Below are 15,238 nucleotides of genomic sequence, written 5' to 3' on the forward strand. Positions count from 1 at the left end.
CCAGTGCCAGATATAAGACAAAAGCCGGGGGCCTTTAAATGTCGACTTGTGTGCATGTGTGTTTTTCTCCTTCTCTCTCTCTCTGTGTTCATTGCAATAACTCACACAGCAGACTCCCACCGTTCTTTCACATGCGCAAAGAAAATACCAACGTCAAGATCACTAGTAAAACGGAAACAGGCCACGCGTGCGTGCATGCAACAACGCCGCGTCCTCTTCATGTCTCCAGGTCTCACCTTCTGGCGCCTCATAACATATTATGAAAGGCCTACGTATCCGTCAGTGGCGCTTCGCACAATGGACTGCAGCCCTGAAATGGTAAGTAAAATGATATTGAGAAACACAAACAAACCAAACAAAAAAAAAACAAAAACAAAAAACAAAAAAAACAAAAAAAATCAATCGTTTCATTTCTATACCCCCCCCCAACACCCCAATTCAAATACTTATACTCCAAAAAAGTACTGTAATTTCTGCTCTCTTTCTTCCTTCAAAAGCCCCCAAAAAAAGCATTCTCCTCAGCATTCGCGTGGGCCACATCAAGTGTAAATTTTTGAAGTTATTCCATTGTCTTCGCACCAACGCTGCCTGAACCATTCCATGGTTGATTGGGAGCTGAAGCGTGAAGACTTCTGTCAGGGTCATGATACGCCGGAAACAGTGCAGAAACAATAACGGATGCTCCAGGAGATGGATCCGCTTTTGTTCGCATTCCACACCCAACGTTGACGGTGGATCCGCTGGCGTCTGCCCCAATATAACTGGTTGAAATCGTGGTGACACTGTTTCCTGCACTCCGCACAGGCTGTACCCATCCAAAACTGGGCAAGGCGGCGCAACTTGAACTACCACCAAGAGTGTAAGGGTTGTTCGTGTGTCGGTGACTTCGGCTGGCATGACTTATATTACTATGACTCGCTTGGAGAGATGATTGTGACCGCTCATCTCCGTCCACTATCGGAAAAAACTCCCCTAGAGGCAAAATCTTTCCCGCAGCAGTGGTCGTACGCAAACGAGAGTTACTACTGCTTGTACCATTTGTAGATATATGTGTATGCAAACTATCCTGCTTTTGCTGATGTGGCCGCGCAATGACAGGGGTATCTGGTGATCTCACAGGAGGAAAATAAAGTGCAGGTTCTTCCATGAGAACTGGGCCACTCATAACAGCACGACTTGGCTGACAAAAATCTAGTGATTCGGTTCCGCTGCCGTCCCCCTTCCTAGTACAAGCATCGGGGTTAATTCTGACCCTTTTTATCGTACTGGTCTCCACAGTCATTTCTTCGGTGGCCTTCGATGGTGGTGGCGATAAAACAAACGGTTGAGTATTCGGATTCAACTTCCTTGCCGAATCAGATAAATCATTTTTGTCGATGGCGTCCCTCTTACAACGCGACGAGAGTGATGCTAGCAAGGACTCCATCTGTTCCCAAAGTTCTATCCGCTTCTTTTCCGTGAGTTTATCACTATTACATACCCAGCAACGATGCAGCTGCAAATATGCTGGATCCACGTGTATCTGATTGCAACATGAATTGGCAGTGCAACGGCCGCGCTGAAACAGCATACACACGCTTGGTACCTTCTTCGCGGATCCCTGAAATAAGCCACGTGAGAAGCCAGCTATACACGCTTTCGGTAGACATAAAGTAGATTTCAGTTGAGGATCGTGAACCGGAAATAGGTAGTCTGGGGGAAACCCATTGAAACGTCTTTCAAGCGCGTTAGACCATGCCTCAAACTTGCGCTTCTTAGTATGCATCCATCCTTTCTCAATATGCACCTGATTACACCATCTTTCCCACTTGCACAAGGAAGGATCCTCGGAGAATAATCCACATGCTGTTGGAAACTGCGATGCCATCATGGCAAATTGATTTTGATGTCCACTCCGCATCCTTCGTGCCCTTAAACTGGGATCTACATACAATCCTTTTGTAAAACGAAGCGCATATATAGGCACTTCAACCACCTCCTTTAGGTCAGCACAAAAAACTCGAAAAAGCTTTTCTTTGTCCTGCAACCGTGTCTGCCGAAACTCACACTCTTTCTCTTGAAGCCATAAAAGCATTTCTTGTGGTTTTGTCGCCAAGCACTCGGGGTGAACGTGAACATCATTGCGATTTCCAACACGAATACTTTGGCTCTCTTGAAAGGCATCACACGACCTCATAGAATTGCAATTACCAGCTCCCGAGGTTGGGCGCTGTGCGCCAAAAAAAATCTGCCATCCTGCGGAAGCGGAAGCAGCAGCTGGGTGAACAGAGGCAGGGGCTTTCCAATGATTATCAACAGACATATATTGTCCTTCTGTTTCCCCTTCCTCCTCCTGTGGTGCTGGCAAAGGTGCACCAAATCCGTTCATGGGAAAACCATAGTGGCATTGCCGAACGGCCGTAGTGTTTGCTGCAATTGAGGGCTGATTGACATGGGCAGAGGCCGCCCCGTTTGACTCTGGATAAACCCCGCACATCATCATAAGCGGTGATGCGGCCCCTGGAGGGTTACCACCCGTACCAAGAGTAAAATTTTGATGAAACGGATCGGAGACAAACATTACCAGTGTATGCCAAACTATCTATTTTTGTTTGTTTTTTACTTTCACTCCTTCGTACGTCCCAACTTCTCACAAGGACTTTTGCTTCCAGAGCAGAAGCAAACTCACTCTCGTCGTATCCTGCTAGTATCAGGTGACTCTCTAGTATGAAGCAGTAATGCGATCTCACTCTCTCTGGGCACTCCTCCCTGCTGAAGTCTCCCCACTTTCCTTTGATATAGTGGGTCTTATATAGGCCTCCCCGCCTTGTTCCCCTATGTTGGGCGAGGAAGGCGCAGAAAAGAAAACATAAAAAAAAGGAACAACAACAAAAATATATTAACGTTGAAAGCCACAAGTCCTGTTGAATGCCTCGCTCCCCGCTCTCCGCTCCATCACCGTTCTCCCCCACGCTGCTACACCTTCTCAGTCTTAGCCCTGTTACCTGAGTCCCCCCACTACCCGCTTTTCTTTTCTTCACGCCTCTTCTTCCTCACACTGTTGCTGCATCTCCCCTTCACTGCGTATATCTGTGTGCGACGAGAACAGCCACCCTCTCCGTCCCTAGGTCATTCTGTTTTTGGTATGCGCTACCTAACCGCCGCTTCCAAGGTGAATTTACCACTGTGTTGGTGTTTTACCCACCACGTGCGTAAAAAAGATAATAACAGAAAAAAAAAAGAGTGCAAGGGCAAGAAAGAGTGAACGTAAATGAAGGTGTCAAGGACACACAGCAGCAGGTCAACGTAGATGAAAGGTGCCGAGATAGCAATATGTATTCGCACAGATATGTATATACACAGGACAAAAACGAGAACGGCTGGAATGGAACTAGCAAAAACAAAAACAAAAGACCTCACATTTACAAATTATTTCTTCCTTCTACATATTTCAAGGGGCATATCTCTTAGTGACGCACTATCTATACCTCGCTCTTTTATTTTGTTCATCACTTTCATTGTCCTCAATTGACTTGCATTCTACCACTGACCTCACTGTTGTTGCGGTTTACACGTTCACATCACGCACATACGCAGTTGTCTGGGGGATACACGCACATATATATATATATATATATGAGAGGCCAAACTTCACAGGGACGGAAAAAGGCCACTGTTAGGCAGAGACAAGCCAAATAGAGTATAACACATAAATAGGTAAGGTAAATATATACCTGCATGAATGAGTCCAGCATTTATGATTGCCTTGAGATTATTGCCCCCACCCCCTCACCTCTTTTTTTTTTGACTTAAGGGTGACCTCGCTGTCAATTCCACAACCGTTGCCATGCTTACCTTGCCTTCCCGCAGAAAGTCCAACCTTTCCACACCTTCTTTTCCTTGTTCGCTTCTCTTACAAGGTGCCGATTTCCTCTACGAGCTGTTCAATTCTCTCGTTTCATTTGGTATCTCTTCGCCTTTTTCTACCCACTTCCTCGCCTCTGCGCATTGCCACACGTTCCCAAACCACCAATACATCATCACAAAAAGTGGCAAACCAACACATACACCATCTCACCGCCAGCTGGGCAAGGTGAGGGCACACTTGCCTAATCACCCTCCTCACCTATAAGGTTTGCCTCGTTTGATGCGAGAAAAGAGAGGGTGATGGTCGGCGTATCTGAGCTGACACTAGTGCTTCGTGAACGATCCACTCCTTCAAATGCACTTACCCGGTGTTGGTCGCTCGGCGAGTTAGTAAGCAAAAAACTCCGAACTGAAATGATCTCTGGAGCAACTGAGAGAAGTGTCGAGAAGGGCACAAACGCCGACCCAATGTCTGTATAATCACCTCCAAAGGTCGAGGAACTGCGCGCAACTCTCAAGCGCAACAAACGCCCGTAAATTGACCGCAGGTCAAGAACCACCCGTGCTTCCTCCAACGACCAGGCAACGCTACTGGACCTGTCGTACTCCTTCCTCACCTCAAGCAACACGTGCTGAAGACATGACAAAGTGACCTTGATGAACCTAATTGAGGGCTCAGTCTGAAGTGCGCTACAGCAGGAGATGTGCACACGAACGCGCGTGACAGAAAGCTCTGGGGTGTCACCTGGCGTTTGAAACAGACGGTTGTCCAGCAAGCTTCCACCGTAGCTGTTCCCAATGAAAAGTAAATCTGAAGATCCATCAGAAATGACCTTGCCGTTCCTTCGTCCAAAGCGAGTTTTTACAGTGATAGTGCCCAGATTCTGCCGTCGCCCAAATTCCTGATCCTTGTGAGGTTGGAGTGAAAAATGATGCGTACCTGTTCGGCAAAGTTCCTCAATTGGGATGCGTGCAACACCAAGCACATCACACAACTCGATGTTTGTATCCCACACCTCCAAGGTGATAGAATTTAAGAGGTCTGGCAAAACAGGTAAAACAAACGTGGCCTTTGGATACGGCCATCGTGGGGCTGTGCTTCCGGAGATCAATGGTGCAACCACCATGCGTCTTCGTCCTATACGTGCAGTTACAATGGGATCAATCTGAAAGTCGTCAAAGCCTGTACCCTGAAGATTGTCACAGCCACTAACATGAATCGATATCAATAATTCTTCCCCATTATTTTCGCCAAGGAAAGAAACTTTCCTTTGGTGCGGTGGCCGCTGAACCTCCTGAATAGGAAACGCGTGAGCCACTAAGGTTAACAACCCACAGTTCCCCACAGGAATTTGCATGCGGCTACGCCGTAGTCCTTTTCTCGTCACCGTCATCGTTGCCGTACCAATTTTATTGGACTCGTTGTTGTCGTATACTTCAAGTTGGAAGATGGCAGTCGCCCCTTCAAGCATTGGACACACGATAAAACACGACGCCTCCTCCTCGGTCCATTTTGCATTGTAGGTGCCAAGATTGAGTGTGGTGCGCAGGATAACTTCTCCGTTTAACCCGCGTACAACAACAAAAGGGTCGGGAGTAAACTCCTCTGAGGTTAACGCCAACTTCAAGCTATCCACGTGTAATAGGAGAACGTTGGCTGGTTGATTCAAGGCATGCTCCTTCACAGAAGCCGCCTTCAGATCAAGAACAGATACTGTGATATCCCCATAGACTTCGCCTGGGTTTCCCTGCGCCTTAACCAAGTGAAAGACATAAATGCCTGTCCCACCAAAAGCCAGGGTATCAATGGGGGTGTCGTACGACGCCAAAAACACATCATGATGATACAAATCAAAGCTAACAATACCGTCACTTTTAACAAGACAAAAACTACATTGCCCTGGCCAAGAGGGTGTGCAAGTCTTTGGTGTGACTTTTGGAGTACGCAGAATTTCCTTGCTTTTCCCATCGCTCTCCACAGAAACACTGACAACGGCCTCAATACGGTGTTTTAAACCTTGAACGCCTAAAACCTGCAAATACACTGTACTAAAATCATCTGAAGATTCCTCATCCTCTTCGTCATCAAGGCGCTTTTTCAAACTACTGTTTTTAGAGGCTTTAACAGCCAGCATGCAAATCTCAACCTGAGCCCCAAGATTAGCGCTTGATTCAGATAAGCCAAGCTCCTCGGCATGCATAGGTATATATATCGTACCCACACCCCCATTCTCTTGAAGTTTGCTTGTAGGCAATGTGGCGGAATATGCAATCTTACCTTCATCTTGGGCATCACATATTGTAAAATGAACCTCCGAGTCAGCATGGATAAAATTGATACATGAGGCAGTTTCAATGGGCCACACAGGTTCCTCACGGTCTTCCATAACTGGAGTACGCATAAGCACACCGGCGTTAGTGGATACTTTTACAATGGGAAATTTCATAGTCTCATCAATTTCGATACCCTCGCAACGTCTTACATGCATCAACAGTAAAATTAGTCCCTCAATCTTTTTTGCGGGTTTGCTTGTATCCTCCTCAAACCATTGTTCCTCTGGTTGCGACGGCAAACAAACGCGGACGATTTCCTGAAAATAACTTTGATCATCCAATTTGACGTACCGGTCTAGTGCAGACTGAAACATGGTAGCCGTAATCTTTGCCTTCTGTGAAAGGTCAATACTATTAGCCTTTGTCCAGCTGTTGGCATTACTCGACGCACCTGTGCTCATATTGTCTGAAATTTGAGACAAGATGAGAGTACCATGAGCACTGTTTCGGTTACCAATAGCAGTACTCTGATTCATCCGTTGATTACATCCAGCGGAAGCCGCACGTATCAGTGTACGCCTCAGGGAGAAGGCTGAAGTTGGTCTTAACGATCGTGAATTTTGCGGGACTCCACTCAGTGGGGACTTTGATGCAGCACCACTCAGCTCCCTTGGGGTACGCGGTGTAGCGACTTGCCAGGGAATAGAACGTGAAAATTCAGGTGTATGGCTTCGTCGATGTGTTGCTGTAGCAACGAAATCTAAACCTGTGCGTGGGCTAATGGTTGAGGGAACCTCAGCCACTGGTACCGGGTTTCCATCACTGTAGGCAGTGACACCGTCAAGGGTATAGACTACAGGGGATGGCACAACATATTGAGGTAGTGTGAGATCATTAGTGGTGGAGGTGTCGGAAGATAATTCTTCCATTGGATTCACTTCATCATCAAAGATAAGCGTAATCTTACTATGGTTAATTTGTCGAAGTAGCCTCGGTTGTCGCTCAGTGGGCATCAAAAACACCTGTTCCACCAACATCTGCTGCATATCATCAATATGAACAGAGAAGTCAGAGTCTACATCACTTGAACTCTTCGTTTCAGAGACGGATAAAAGTCCTCCTACACGCCAACTCAGTTTATTTTCAATACTCTGTTCTAAAGATCGTCGTTCACTACGCTTCATCTGTTCAACGTCATCGTGTTCTTCGAGTGAGAAGTTGGATTTGTCCTCCATTGCGTATTCATTCCAGTCAAAATTAGTATCAATCCCCTCAGCTTGCCCCAGCAATGACACAGGCATCCCAGCCAAACCCTGTGAATCAGTTGTACAGAAAACTGTGGCCCTCTTTGTGCGTGGAGTCGCGCCATCACCGTTTTCAATCGTAGGTGAATAGGGTATTGTGTGTACAAGCTCCTCAATAACGTTGTCTTGCCCATACTGTGCACGATACAATTCAATGCCCTGTCGACAAATATCCACCGCCTGAGAATCCGCGTTAATGCTGGAAAGAGCCCGCATAATCTCATCCACTGAAAGGGACCATCCATCGACGGAGGTGCACGTCACCACATCCGTTGGCCAACGATGTGGGTGAAGGCACAACTCCCCCACAAAATCTGCCGTTGATCGTACACTGCGATCCTCCCTTCCAGTCTCCACCATCAAGGTCCCACGTCCAATGACAAACAGACTATCGCATATTGTACCCTTGGCAAACAATGTCTGGTTCGGTGGAAGAACATACGTTTTGGCTTCCATTGCAAGGGAAATGCGCACCCTCTCCGTGCTTTGGCTGAGGCAAGGAACTCCAGCAAGTAAACAGGCAAGTCCCATGACTTCTCGCTGCCTCCCATCCTCAAGCCACCTTTCACGCCGTTCCAGCGCTGTTCTTATCATGGCTTCATGCAATCTTGGTCGCTTTCGCAGATATTTCATTAAGTGAGTTCGATGCAGGGAGTAAACCTCGCACATTGTTGAGGCAACAGCGCGACAAGAGCGAGGTTCGTCAAATAAAATGCTTACTTCACCAAAGGAGGAACCTGAGTCAAACTCAAGCAGTGGTTTATTCTTAACTACCACTTTTATAACTCCACGGCGTATTATGTGCATGTAGGGGTCATGATCTCCCTCACAGAATAGCGTGTCACCTATGCAAAACGTCCTCACTGTCATTAACCGCGCGAGACGTATTCTGTCCCTGGAACCAAACAGTGACCACATCCAACTGCGACGGAGGGCCAGCGATGTGGGGAAGTAGGTTTCCCTCATGATTCTTTCACGCATAGGTGAAATAGTAAACTTCAGGCAATCCAGCACGCTTCCGCCAAAGTGTTGTAAAACGTATCTATTGATAACATCCCACACCCATCGAGCGGGCAACACGGCCACATCAGCATATTCACGTGCTAATATAAGCGCAGTTGAGACATCCTGACAAAGAACAACCTGATCGCAAAGGACTGCTTGAGCGGAATGTCGGAAATAGTAGGGTCGTCCAGTCAAGGAAGTTAGCGATCCCAGACATGCTGTTCCTTCATTAAGTTCACCATACAACAAAACCACAATCCCACTAGACACGTACCATTCATTCATGTACACAATGATTTCCTTTGGCTCCAGATAAAAGTACACTGCTTCCTCTGCAAACAGCCTAAGAATTTCCTCTGGCCAATTCGCTATAATTGAATCTGAGGAACGAATAGCGTGAACAATGGAGTCTATTGTATACACTCGCTTCACGTTTTCGCCGGGCCAGCGCCTTAATTTCCGTATTCTCAAAACTCTGCGCATAATTACAGGGGAGAGAAGCTTCTTCAAGACGTTCATGGCCTCTTTTACCTCAGCGGCACCAAAGTCTGTTGGTTTAAATGTGCAACTCGGAGAATACAAACTCTCTCGCCCTGTCCTGGAAGAACTCGGGTAGGTTCCTTCAAAGGTGCTGCGCACACCAGAGCTAACAGGCCGCGAAGAGGCTGCCGAACCTTGCCTTTGCTCCTGCACTCCATTCAACCGGAGAGAAGTTGACAATACTGATGCCACAGGCATGCAAAGGAGGTGAAGAAAAATGAAACTAATAAGCTAAGTACGTCCGGATACAAAACACACCGTAATAAGATACAGCCACACAGACACGCTAACGGTTTGGCCTAATACTAGTGTATGTTTGTGTCTGTGCGCAATGGTCTAGCCTGTCAATGGGGCTAAAAATAAACAGCCAACTAGTTACAGCACCCAAAATACGTGCAGATGGGGGGCAAATACAAATTCCTCTCCCCCCCACCTCCCAAGAAAAAGAAAAAAAGAAAGAAACGCACAGAAGAAATTTTAAAAAAGAAACTAGGAAAGAAAATAAAAAGACAAAACGAAGTAGAATACGAAAATAATTGTTTTTCTTTCTCTCCAAGTGTTTGTTTGTTATCCGCTCTTTTTTTTTTTTAGGTATTCTGGCTACCTGTGTTCTCCATTAGCCGGCGTTCTACTCTACGTGAGGAGGAAGAAAGGCGGAACCGGGAGCTTCTGTTGCACCAACTCAGCCCTTCGCCCAGAATAAGATAAAGGAACAAAGAGCGAAATTCGGGCCCGTATGTGCAGGAAGCAAACAGGTCGGTAAGAAAGGCCCATAAACCACACAAAGGGGAGAGATGCGGCGGGGCTCTGCAAAGCATGCAAGCTGGAGGACAAAAACAAAAAAACGGGCAATGGAACAAATTTTATGCGACAGAACACCCAATGTGGCTTCACCCTTACACTCCAGCGTAACACGGTGCTGCACTGCAGTAATCAACCCGCCTCATATATATATATATATATCGCTGCGCACGCATGTATATGTACGCGTCCCCAGTCGTCTGCCACTCAGAGCCCCACGATAAGAAGCTGACTCCACCAACACGACAAGGAGGAGGAGAAAGCGAAGAGCCACCAGAGCTTAGTCAAACATTGGCAATGAGGAGGGGAGGGGGTAGACAAAAAGCAAACAGAAAAAAAAGGCAAAGAAAGAGGTTTATTTTTAAGATAATCAAAAATGACCACCCACGGAGTCCACGTATCTGTTCCTTTTCTCTGATGCAGTCTTGACTGCCGCCAGCCGTTCTACCGCCTTTCTCTTGTTTTCTTCTCTCACAGCCTCAGTGTCGTGCATGACACGTGCCTCCAGTGTGTCGTAACACTTTTCCACCATCGCAAGCAGCCATTCCACGCCCTCCTCAAGGTCAGGGTCCTCGCTAATGCTACAGGATGCCACCACACGGTGTGCTGTATCTCGTTCCAAGAAGCCTTCCAAATAACCATCTGGAACAACATTCGTGCCTTGACTATTGTTCAGGTCCCTTTTGTTGGCGAGAACCAGCAGTGGTTTGCCTTTCACGTACGGGTGTTGTGCTACATCTCGAAGAACCTTAAGAGATTCCTTCACCACAGTCTCATCCGCTGCGGAATCTATAACGAACATGATTCCATGGCAATCATGGAAGTAATGAACCCAAATGCCACGAAAGTTTGCGGCGCCACCCAAATCAAAGATGCATATATCATACTTCTCCGTCTGAAACTTTGTCGGTGTAAAGCCAACCGTCGGTGTAGTGTTAAGCTCAATTTTGCCGCCTAAGGCCGAGATGAGGGTTGTTTTTCCGGCATTATCAATGCCAAAAGTCCCCAGCGTAATCTTCTTCAGTGGCTGCTGCGCACCGTTTATGGCTGGTGCAAGAACTGTGGGGTCGTACGAGTGTTTATGCTTCTCAGAGTCCTCCACTTTTGTAAGCATCTCCCGAAGGTACTCAAAGGGATTCTCGGGGCGATCCACCAGTAGCCTCGTCGCTAGCAGCTCAAAGAGATGATGCACATTGTGCTTCTTGCAATATGCAATACGTTTTTCTTCCTCGGAGGAAGTCATCGAATGTTTTGTAATAACAATATACGGCAATGCTGTCACGGCTCCTCCAGACTCCGGTCTATCTATTCCTCTTTCCTTGCGCGTAACAGCCATGGAGGAGAGAAGATAGGAGTGAGGGAAAAGGCGGCAGAAAACAGCTTTCAAAAAAAAAAAAACGACACGAAAGAACAAAGAATGATGTCATGTTATCAACGCGCAGTTAGGCATTCAAACAAACAATATATGTACAACTGAATGGAAAAATAATAAACAAATGAACTGCCATGGCTGAAAAGAGGCAATCAGACGTCTGCACATATGGGTCCAACAAGGAACATATTTTTTTTGCAATATATATATATTACAGACCCAACGACGTTCCGGGCGTTCATTTTCCCGTGCGTGCATGCTATTGTGCCTGTCTGTCCGTCCATCAATTCGTTGGCCAGTCTCTCTTTCTCTGTGTGTATGTGTTTTCCCTAATTTCTCAAGCTGATAGGAGGCAGCTTTGCGCTTGTCAAATTCTGCCAATTTGTCTTCGTTTTGCGCCTCAACTCATGGCGTGCTGAGGCTCGTGTCCTACCCTACCCCCCTCCTCCTCCTCCCGGATAGCCTCCTTTGCCGTGCGAAGGCACTCCTGCAACTCGTATGACGCAACACTTGGGTCGTAGCACCGCTGGCAGGTCTTATCATTCAGCATCATCTTAAACAATCGCACCACCTGCGTACGTGTTCCGTCTGTCTGGAAGCCGTGGTCATCCTTCCAGTGCACGAAGAACTTGGAGAGAATCGGCATCGCGCGATATTCCAGTAAGGCAAATGGCGTCGTTTGCGATGGAACAATGTCTTCTATCAGGCTTAGAATGTCCCCAGCGGTTTCGTAAAACTCTGGAAAGACATCCAATATGCCCATAGCCACGGGAATAAAATCAGCGTCTTCGATAAGGGCATTTGTCGTCTGTTTACCTAATGCCGCAGGCGGAAGTCTCTGTGCATCATGTAAGACGCGAATGTGCTGCGGAAGTCCCTTATAACGGGAAATATTCAAATTATTTACTGCGGCCTGTATCCCGTCGGCGTCAATAAACTCTTTCCCCCCTTCTTTTGGGTAATGCCTCATAATGGACGAGAGCACAAGGGTGATGTAGCGTGTATCTGTAGGGTCCCCGCTGCTTTGTTTGTAGGCCTCCACAATCTGCTTCACACCGTTCGCCTGCAGAATGCGGCGCTCTACATCACCATCGTGGCGTTGAGTAAAACAAAACAAACAGATGGATCGGAGTGCTAAGACACGCGCATATGCATCATGACTATGATCAAGTGCTCGAAAGACCAATTCCACGCCATTCCGTTGATTCACAAAATATTCGGTAAGCGTTGGATACGCAGAGAAAAAGTTAATGAGGCGCAGGAATTCGTCCGGTTGAAAAAAGACATGTTTTCGCACCTTTCGTGTCCCCTCGCCGAGAAAATCATCGATGGCGAAGTTAAGGAGATCTTTTCCCCCAGCTTCCAGAAGCTCCGCCTCCGGCAAGTTGGGCACGTCAAGCGAGAGATCCATGTGATCAACCAGCACACGCGCCAAGTAGCCGTCGGCCAGCTCATTGTCAGCCCGTAGCGCCGCAAGCAAAAAACGCATTTGCTTCGGAAACTCAAGTGGGCCAAATATCATGTCGGGCGGAAGCTCTAAAGCCATTGTCTCAGGGTCAACGTCGTGCAACTCAATCCACTCCATTGTTTTGAGTAATGGCCTCCGCACCCTTGACACCACCGTGCCGGCCATCTCATCAAAGGGCTCCCGGTTGTAAAAATACATGGCAGCGCAGGCGCTGCTCAGTACCCACGGCCAAAACTGATGAAACCGTTCCCGCGCCCGCCCATGCGTGAACCACTCGGGGGCCCTCCGCATCATCTTCCCCGACGAGTTATCCTATAAGACGCGGTTTGTGTATTTTTGCTCCAGCGTCGATACACCTCATCCACCCACCACTCCAATGGCAACACCAGGTGAAGACCAAAGCACAAAGAAGAGTAATGTATATACATGAAAAGAGAATTAGGCAAAAACAACAACAACCAGCAAACAAGCAAACAAACAGAAATACACACCCAAATAACAACATCGACAAAGGCAAGGGGTAAGCAAAAACAGAATAAATAATAAAAATGGCAAAATGACTCCTCCATAGCCACAGTGCGTCCTATCAAAACGCAATCAAAATACTTGGACTCTCTTCTCCCCAGCATAACCACGACCATCCACCTCCATCTCCATTGGTGGCGATTACTCTGTGGAAATCAGAGGGGCCAACACACGCTCATACGCGTCACGTTGAACCACCAAATACCCATTTTCCTGGTGTACTACTGCCTGCCCCTCCCCGCCCAAAGAAAGGGCGTTCAACAACACCTCATGCTGAGCCCTGCTGACATTTCGAAGCAGTACAAGGTCGCGACTAAAAATAAGTCGCCGACACTCTTTTTCCCACGTCATCAGTTGGTCGCAGAATGACTGTGGAATGACCCCTTCAATATGGGCATCAGAGGCAGTTCTAAAGCGGTTTCCAGCTCCTAAAAAAGCCGAGTTTGATGCCCCCTTGGATTCACCGTCTCTATAATGCTTCCACATGGATGGATGCGCCTTCACCGCAAGAAACTGCAAGATATGCGAGGCACCAATACCACGTTTCAAAGCCGCAGCAAAGCTTCTGCGTGTAACTCGATAACATGCAATCATTTGATCCACTTCGGCATCCTTCTCTGCAAACTGATTAAGAATATTCAAAAGGTCCAAATTTTTTGTATAAGCATAGAGTCGAAAGTTGGTCTCGGTAATAATTGTGTCTTCATCCTCACGACGGACACGATGCGACGAGCCTCCTTCGCTATCAAGCAGCGCAGCTGCGCAGAGCGGGGCCGTGGAGCTCCAACAAAGTGCATGGTGAAAATGAGGTGACAACGCAAAGCAACGAAAACCATCAGAGAGCAGCGGATACACAAGTCCCACCTCAGAAAGACGCGCCAAAAGTTGAAAGGCGGCCAAGTCTTTTTCTTTTTCGGGAAACATGTAGACAAAATGACTTGTATCAAGAGCAAACAAAACAGCCAGCAATTGCCACAGCTCGGCACGTGTCACTCCCTTGCTACTCGTCAATACCAACACGCGCTCCAGGGCCACAGAAACCAACGTCCACCATTGCTGTTGTAAGGGCTGCATGCAAAAACTCAACCCCTCGGAGGTAATCTTGTTCGTTTCGGACGACGGTGAAACGAGACGAGAATACTGCAACATGGCTGCAATGGGCTGTCCACGCTTCTCTCCACACGGATCAATAGATCCTGCAAGGGCACAGGTTGTCGTCATGCGAAGCACATTCCGACTTGTCTCCAATGTATTCTGCAAAGAGACTTGCGCAAGCGGCATTCGCGGCATTGCCTTTCCATAAAGACGGGGTTTTCCCGCTACCTCGTAGAGCCGCCAATGGTCATCGCTTTTCTGTACAGGATCCCACGCACACTCTAAAGCCACTCGGAGGGTGCACCAAAAGGGACAGACAGGTGCACCATCTTCCACCTCTGCAAACACTCTAGCGGTAACCTCAGAAACAGTTGCGGCCGACAAGAGCACCGCCACCTCGTCCCTCGTAGATAAGGGGTCGAACACGCGTCTTCTGCCTTGAATGGCAGCAACAAATTCCTGGTAGCAGAAGAGTGCGAGGGCTGGACACTGCGTCATCAAGGCCTCACGCTCCGGGTGGCCCAGCAGCTGATCAAAGTAGGAACCCTTCATGTTCACCTGTTATTTTGGTATCGCTATTGGCACGTGTGTGTGTGTGTGTGTGTGTGTGGGTGGGTGTGTGATGTGCTCTCTCGGTTTTACTTCTTCTGGTCGCTCGTCCCACTGCTGCTTCTACGGTTGCCGCCAACGCAAGTTTCTTTCAATTGCGCCACGTTACTTCTCAGTTCTGCCTCCTTTCCCAGAGTCGATAGAGTCGCAGATACACAGTTTTTTTTTTTTTGTAAGAAAGGAAACAGGAGACACGATGTTGCATGCATTCACATATGTACACCACCAACATCCCAGCAAAAGTAACAAGAGCGTTAGTCCCGCTGTTCTCCTCCCAGCTGGGATCATGTCACCATCATCACCACGGACACCTCAAAAAAAGTTCAACACCCCAAACTTTCAAATGAAGAGCAAACCCACCGTAATACACCTTCACAGTCAAGCAGCTGAGAAGTCAGA

At 47.6% G+C, this 15,238-nt stretch overlaps 5 protein-coding genes across 5 annotated transcripts, besides 5 other annotated features; all 5 read right to left on the reverse strand.

Moving 5' to 3' along the window:
* Positions 1-338: 338 nt before the first annotated feature.
* Positions 339-398: a sequence feature (A-rich).
* Positions 399-559: 161 nt separating this feature from the next.
* TraAM80_04307 (putative zinc finger protein family member) lies at positions 560-2,560 on the reverse strand (the record flags this gene model as incomplete). The annotated part of the gene is made up of 1 exon (XM_029381240.1): positions 560-2,560. One exon carries the CDS (start codon positions 2,558-2,560, stop codon positions 560-562), a length of 2,001 nt encoding a protein of 666 aa, XP_029238917.1.
* A 1,037-nt stretch (positions 2,561-3,597) lies between these two features.
* Positions 3,598-3,617: a microsatellite.
* Positions 3,618-4,088: 471 nt separating this feature from the next.
* TraAM80_04308 (putative 40S ribosomal protein S9) lies at positions 4,089-9,167 on the reverse strand (the record flags this gene model as incomplete). Its single annotated transcript, XM_029381241.1, has 1 exon — positions 4,089-9,167. The coding sequence occupies one exon, from the start codon at positions 9,165-9,167 to the stop codon at positions 4,089-4,091; it is 5,079 nt and encodes a 1,692-aa protein (XP_029238918.1).
* Positions 9,168-9,914: 747 nt separating this feature from the next.
* Positions 9,915-9,932: a microsatellite.
* Positions 9,933-10,140: 208 nt separating this feature from the next.
* Positions 10,141-11,106, reverse strand: TraAM80_04309 (ADP-ribosylation factor-like protein; the record flags this gene model as incomplete). Its single annotated transcript, XM_029381242.1, has 1 exon — positions 10,141-11,106. The coding sequence occupies one exon, from the start codon at positions 11,104-11,106 to the stop codon at positions 10,141-10,143; it is 966 nt and encodes a 321-aa protein (XP_029238919.1).
* A 436-nt stretch (positions 11,107-11,542) lies between these two features.
* TraAM80_04310 (uncharacterized protein) lies at positions 11,543-12,904 on the reverse strand (the record flags this gene model as incomplete). The annotated part of the gene is made up of 1 exon (XM_029381243.1): positions 11,543-12,904. One exon carries the CDS (start codon positions 12,902-12,904, stop codon positions 11,543-11,545), a length of 1,362 nt encoding a protein of 453 aa, XP_029238920.1.
* Positions 12,905-13,056: 152 nt separating this feature from the next.
* Positions 13,057-13,101: a sequence feature (A-rich).
* Positions 13,102-13,276: 175 nt separating this feature from the next.
* TraAM80_04311 (DNA repair and transcription factor protein) lies at positions 13,277-14,782 on the reverse strand (the record flags this gene model as incomplete). The annotated part of the gene is made up of 1 exon (XM_029381244.1): positions 13,277-14,782. The coding sequence occupies one exon, from the start codon at positions 14,780-14,782 to the stop codon at positions 13,277-13,279; it is 1,506 nt and encodes a 501-aa protein (XP_029238921.1).
* Positions 14,783-14,815: 33 nt separating this feature from the next.
* Positions 14,816-14,857: a microsatellite.
* Positions 14,858-15,238: the final 381 nt, after the last annotated feature.

Source organism: Trypanosoma rangeli, assembly GCF_003719475.1.
Source record: "Trypanosoma rangeli strain AM80 chromosome Unknown Tra_15.4_contig_00124, whole genome shotgun sequence".
Taxonomy (NCBI): Eukaryota; Euglenozoa; class Kinetoplastea; order Trypanosomatida; family Trypanosomatidae; genus Trypanosoma; species Trypanosoma rangeli.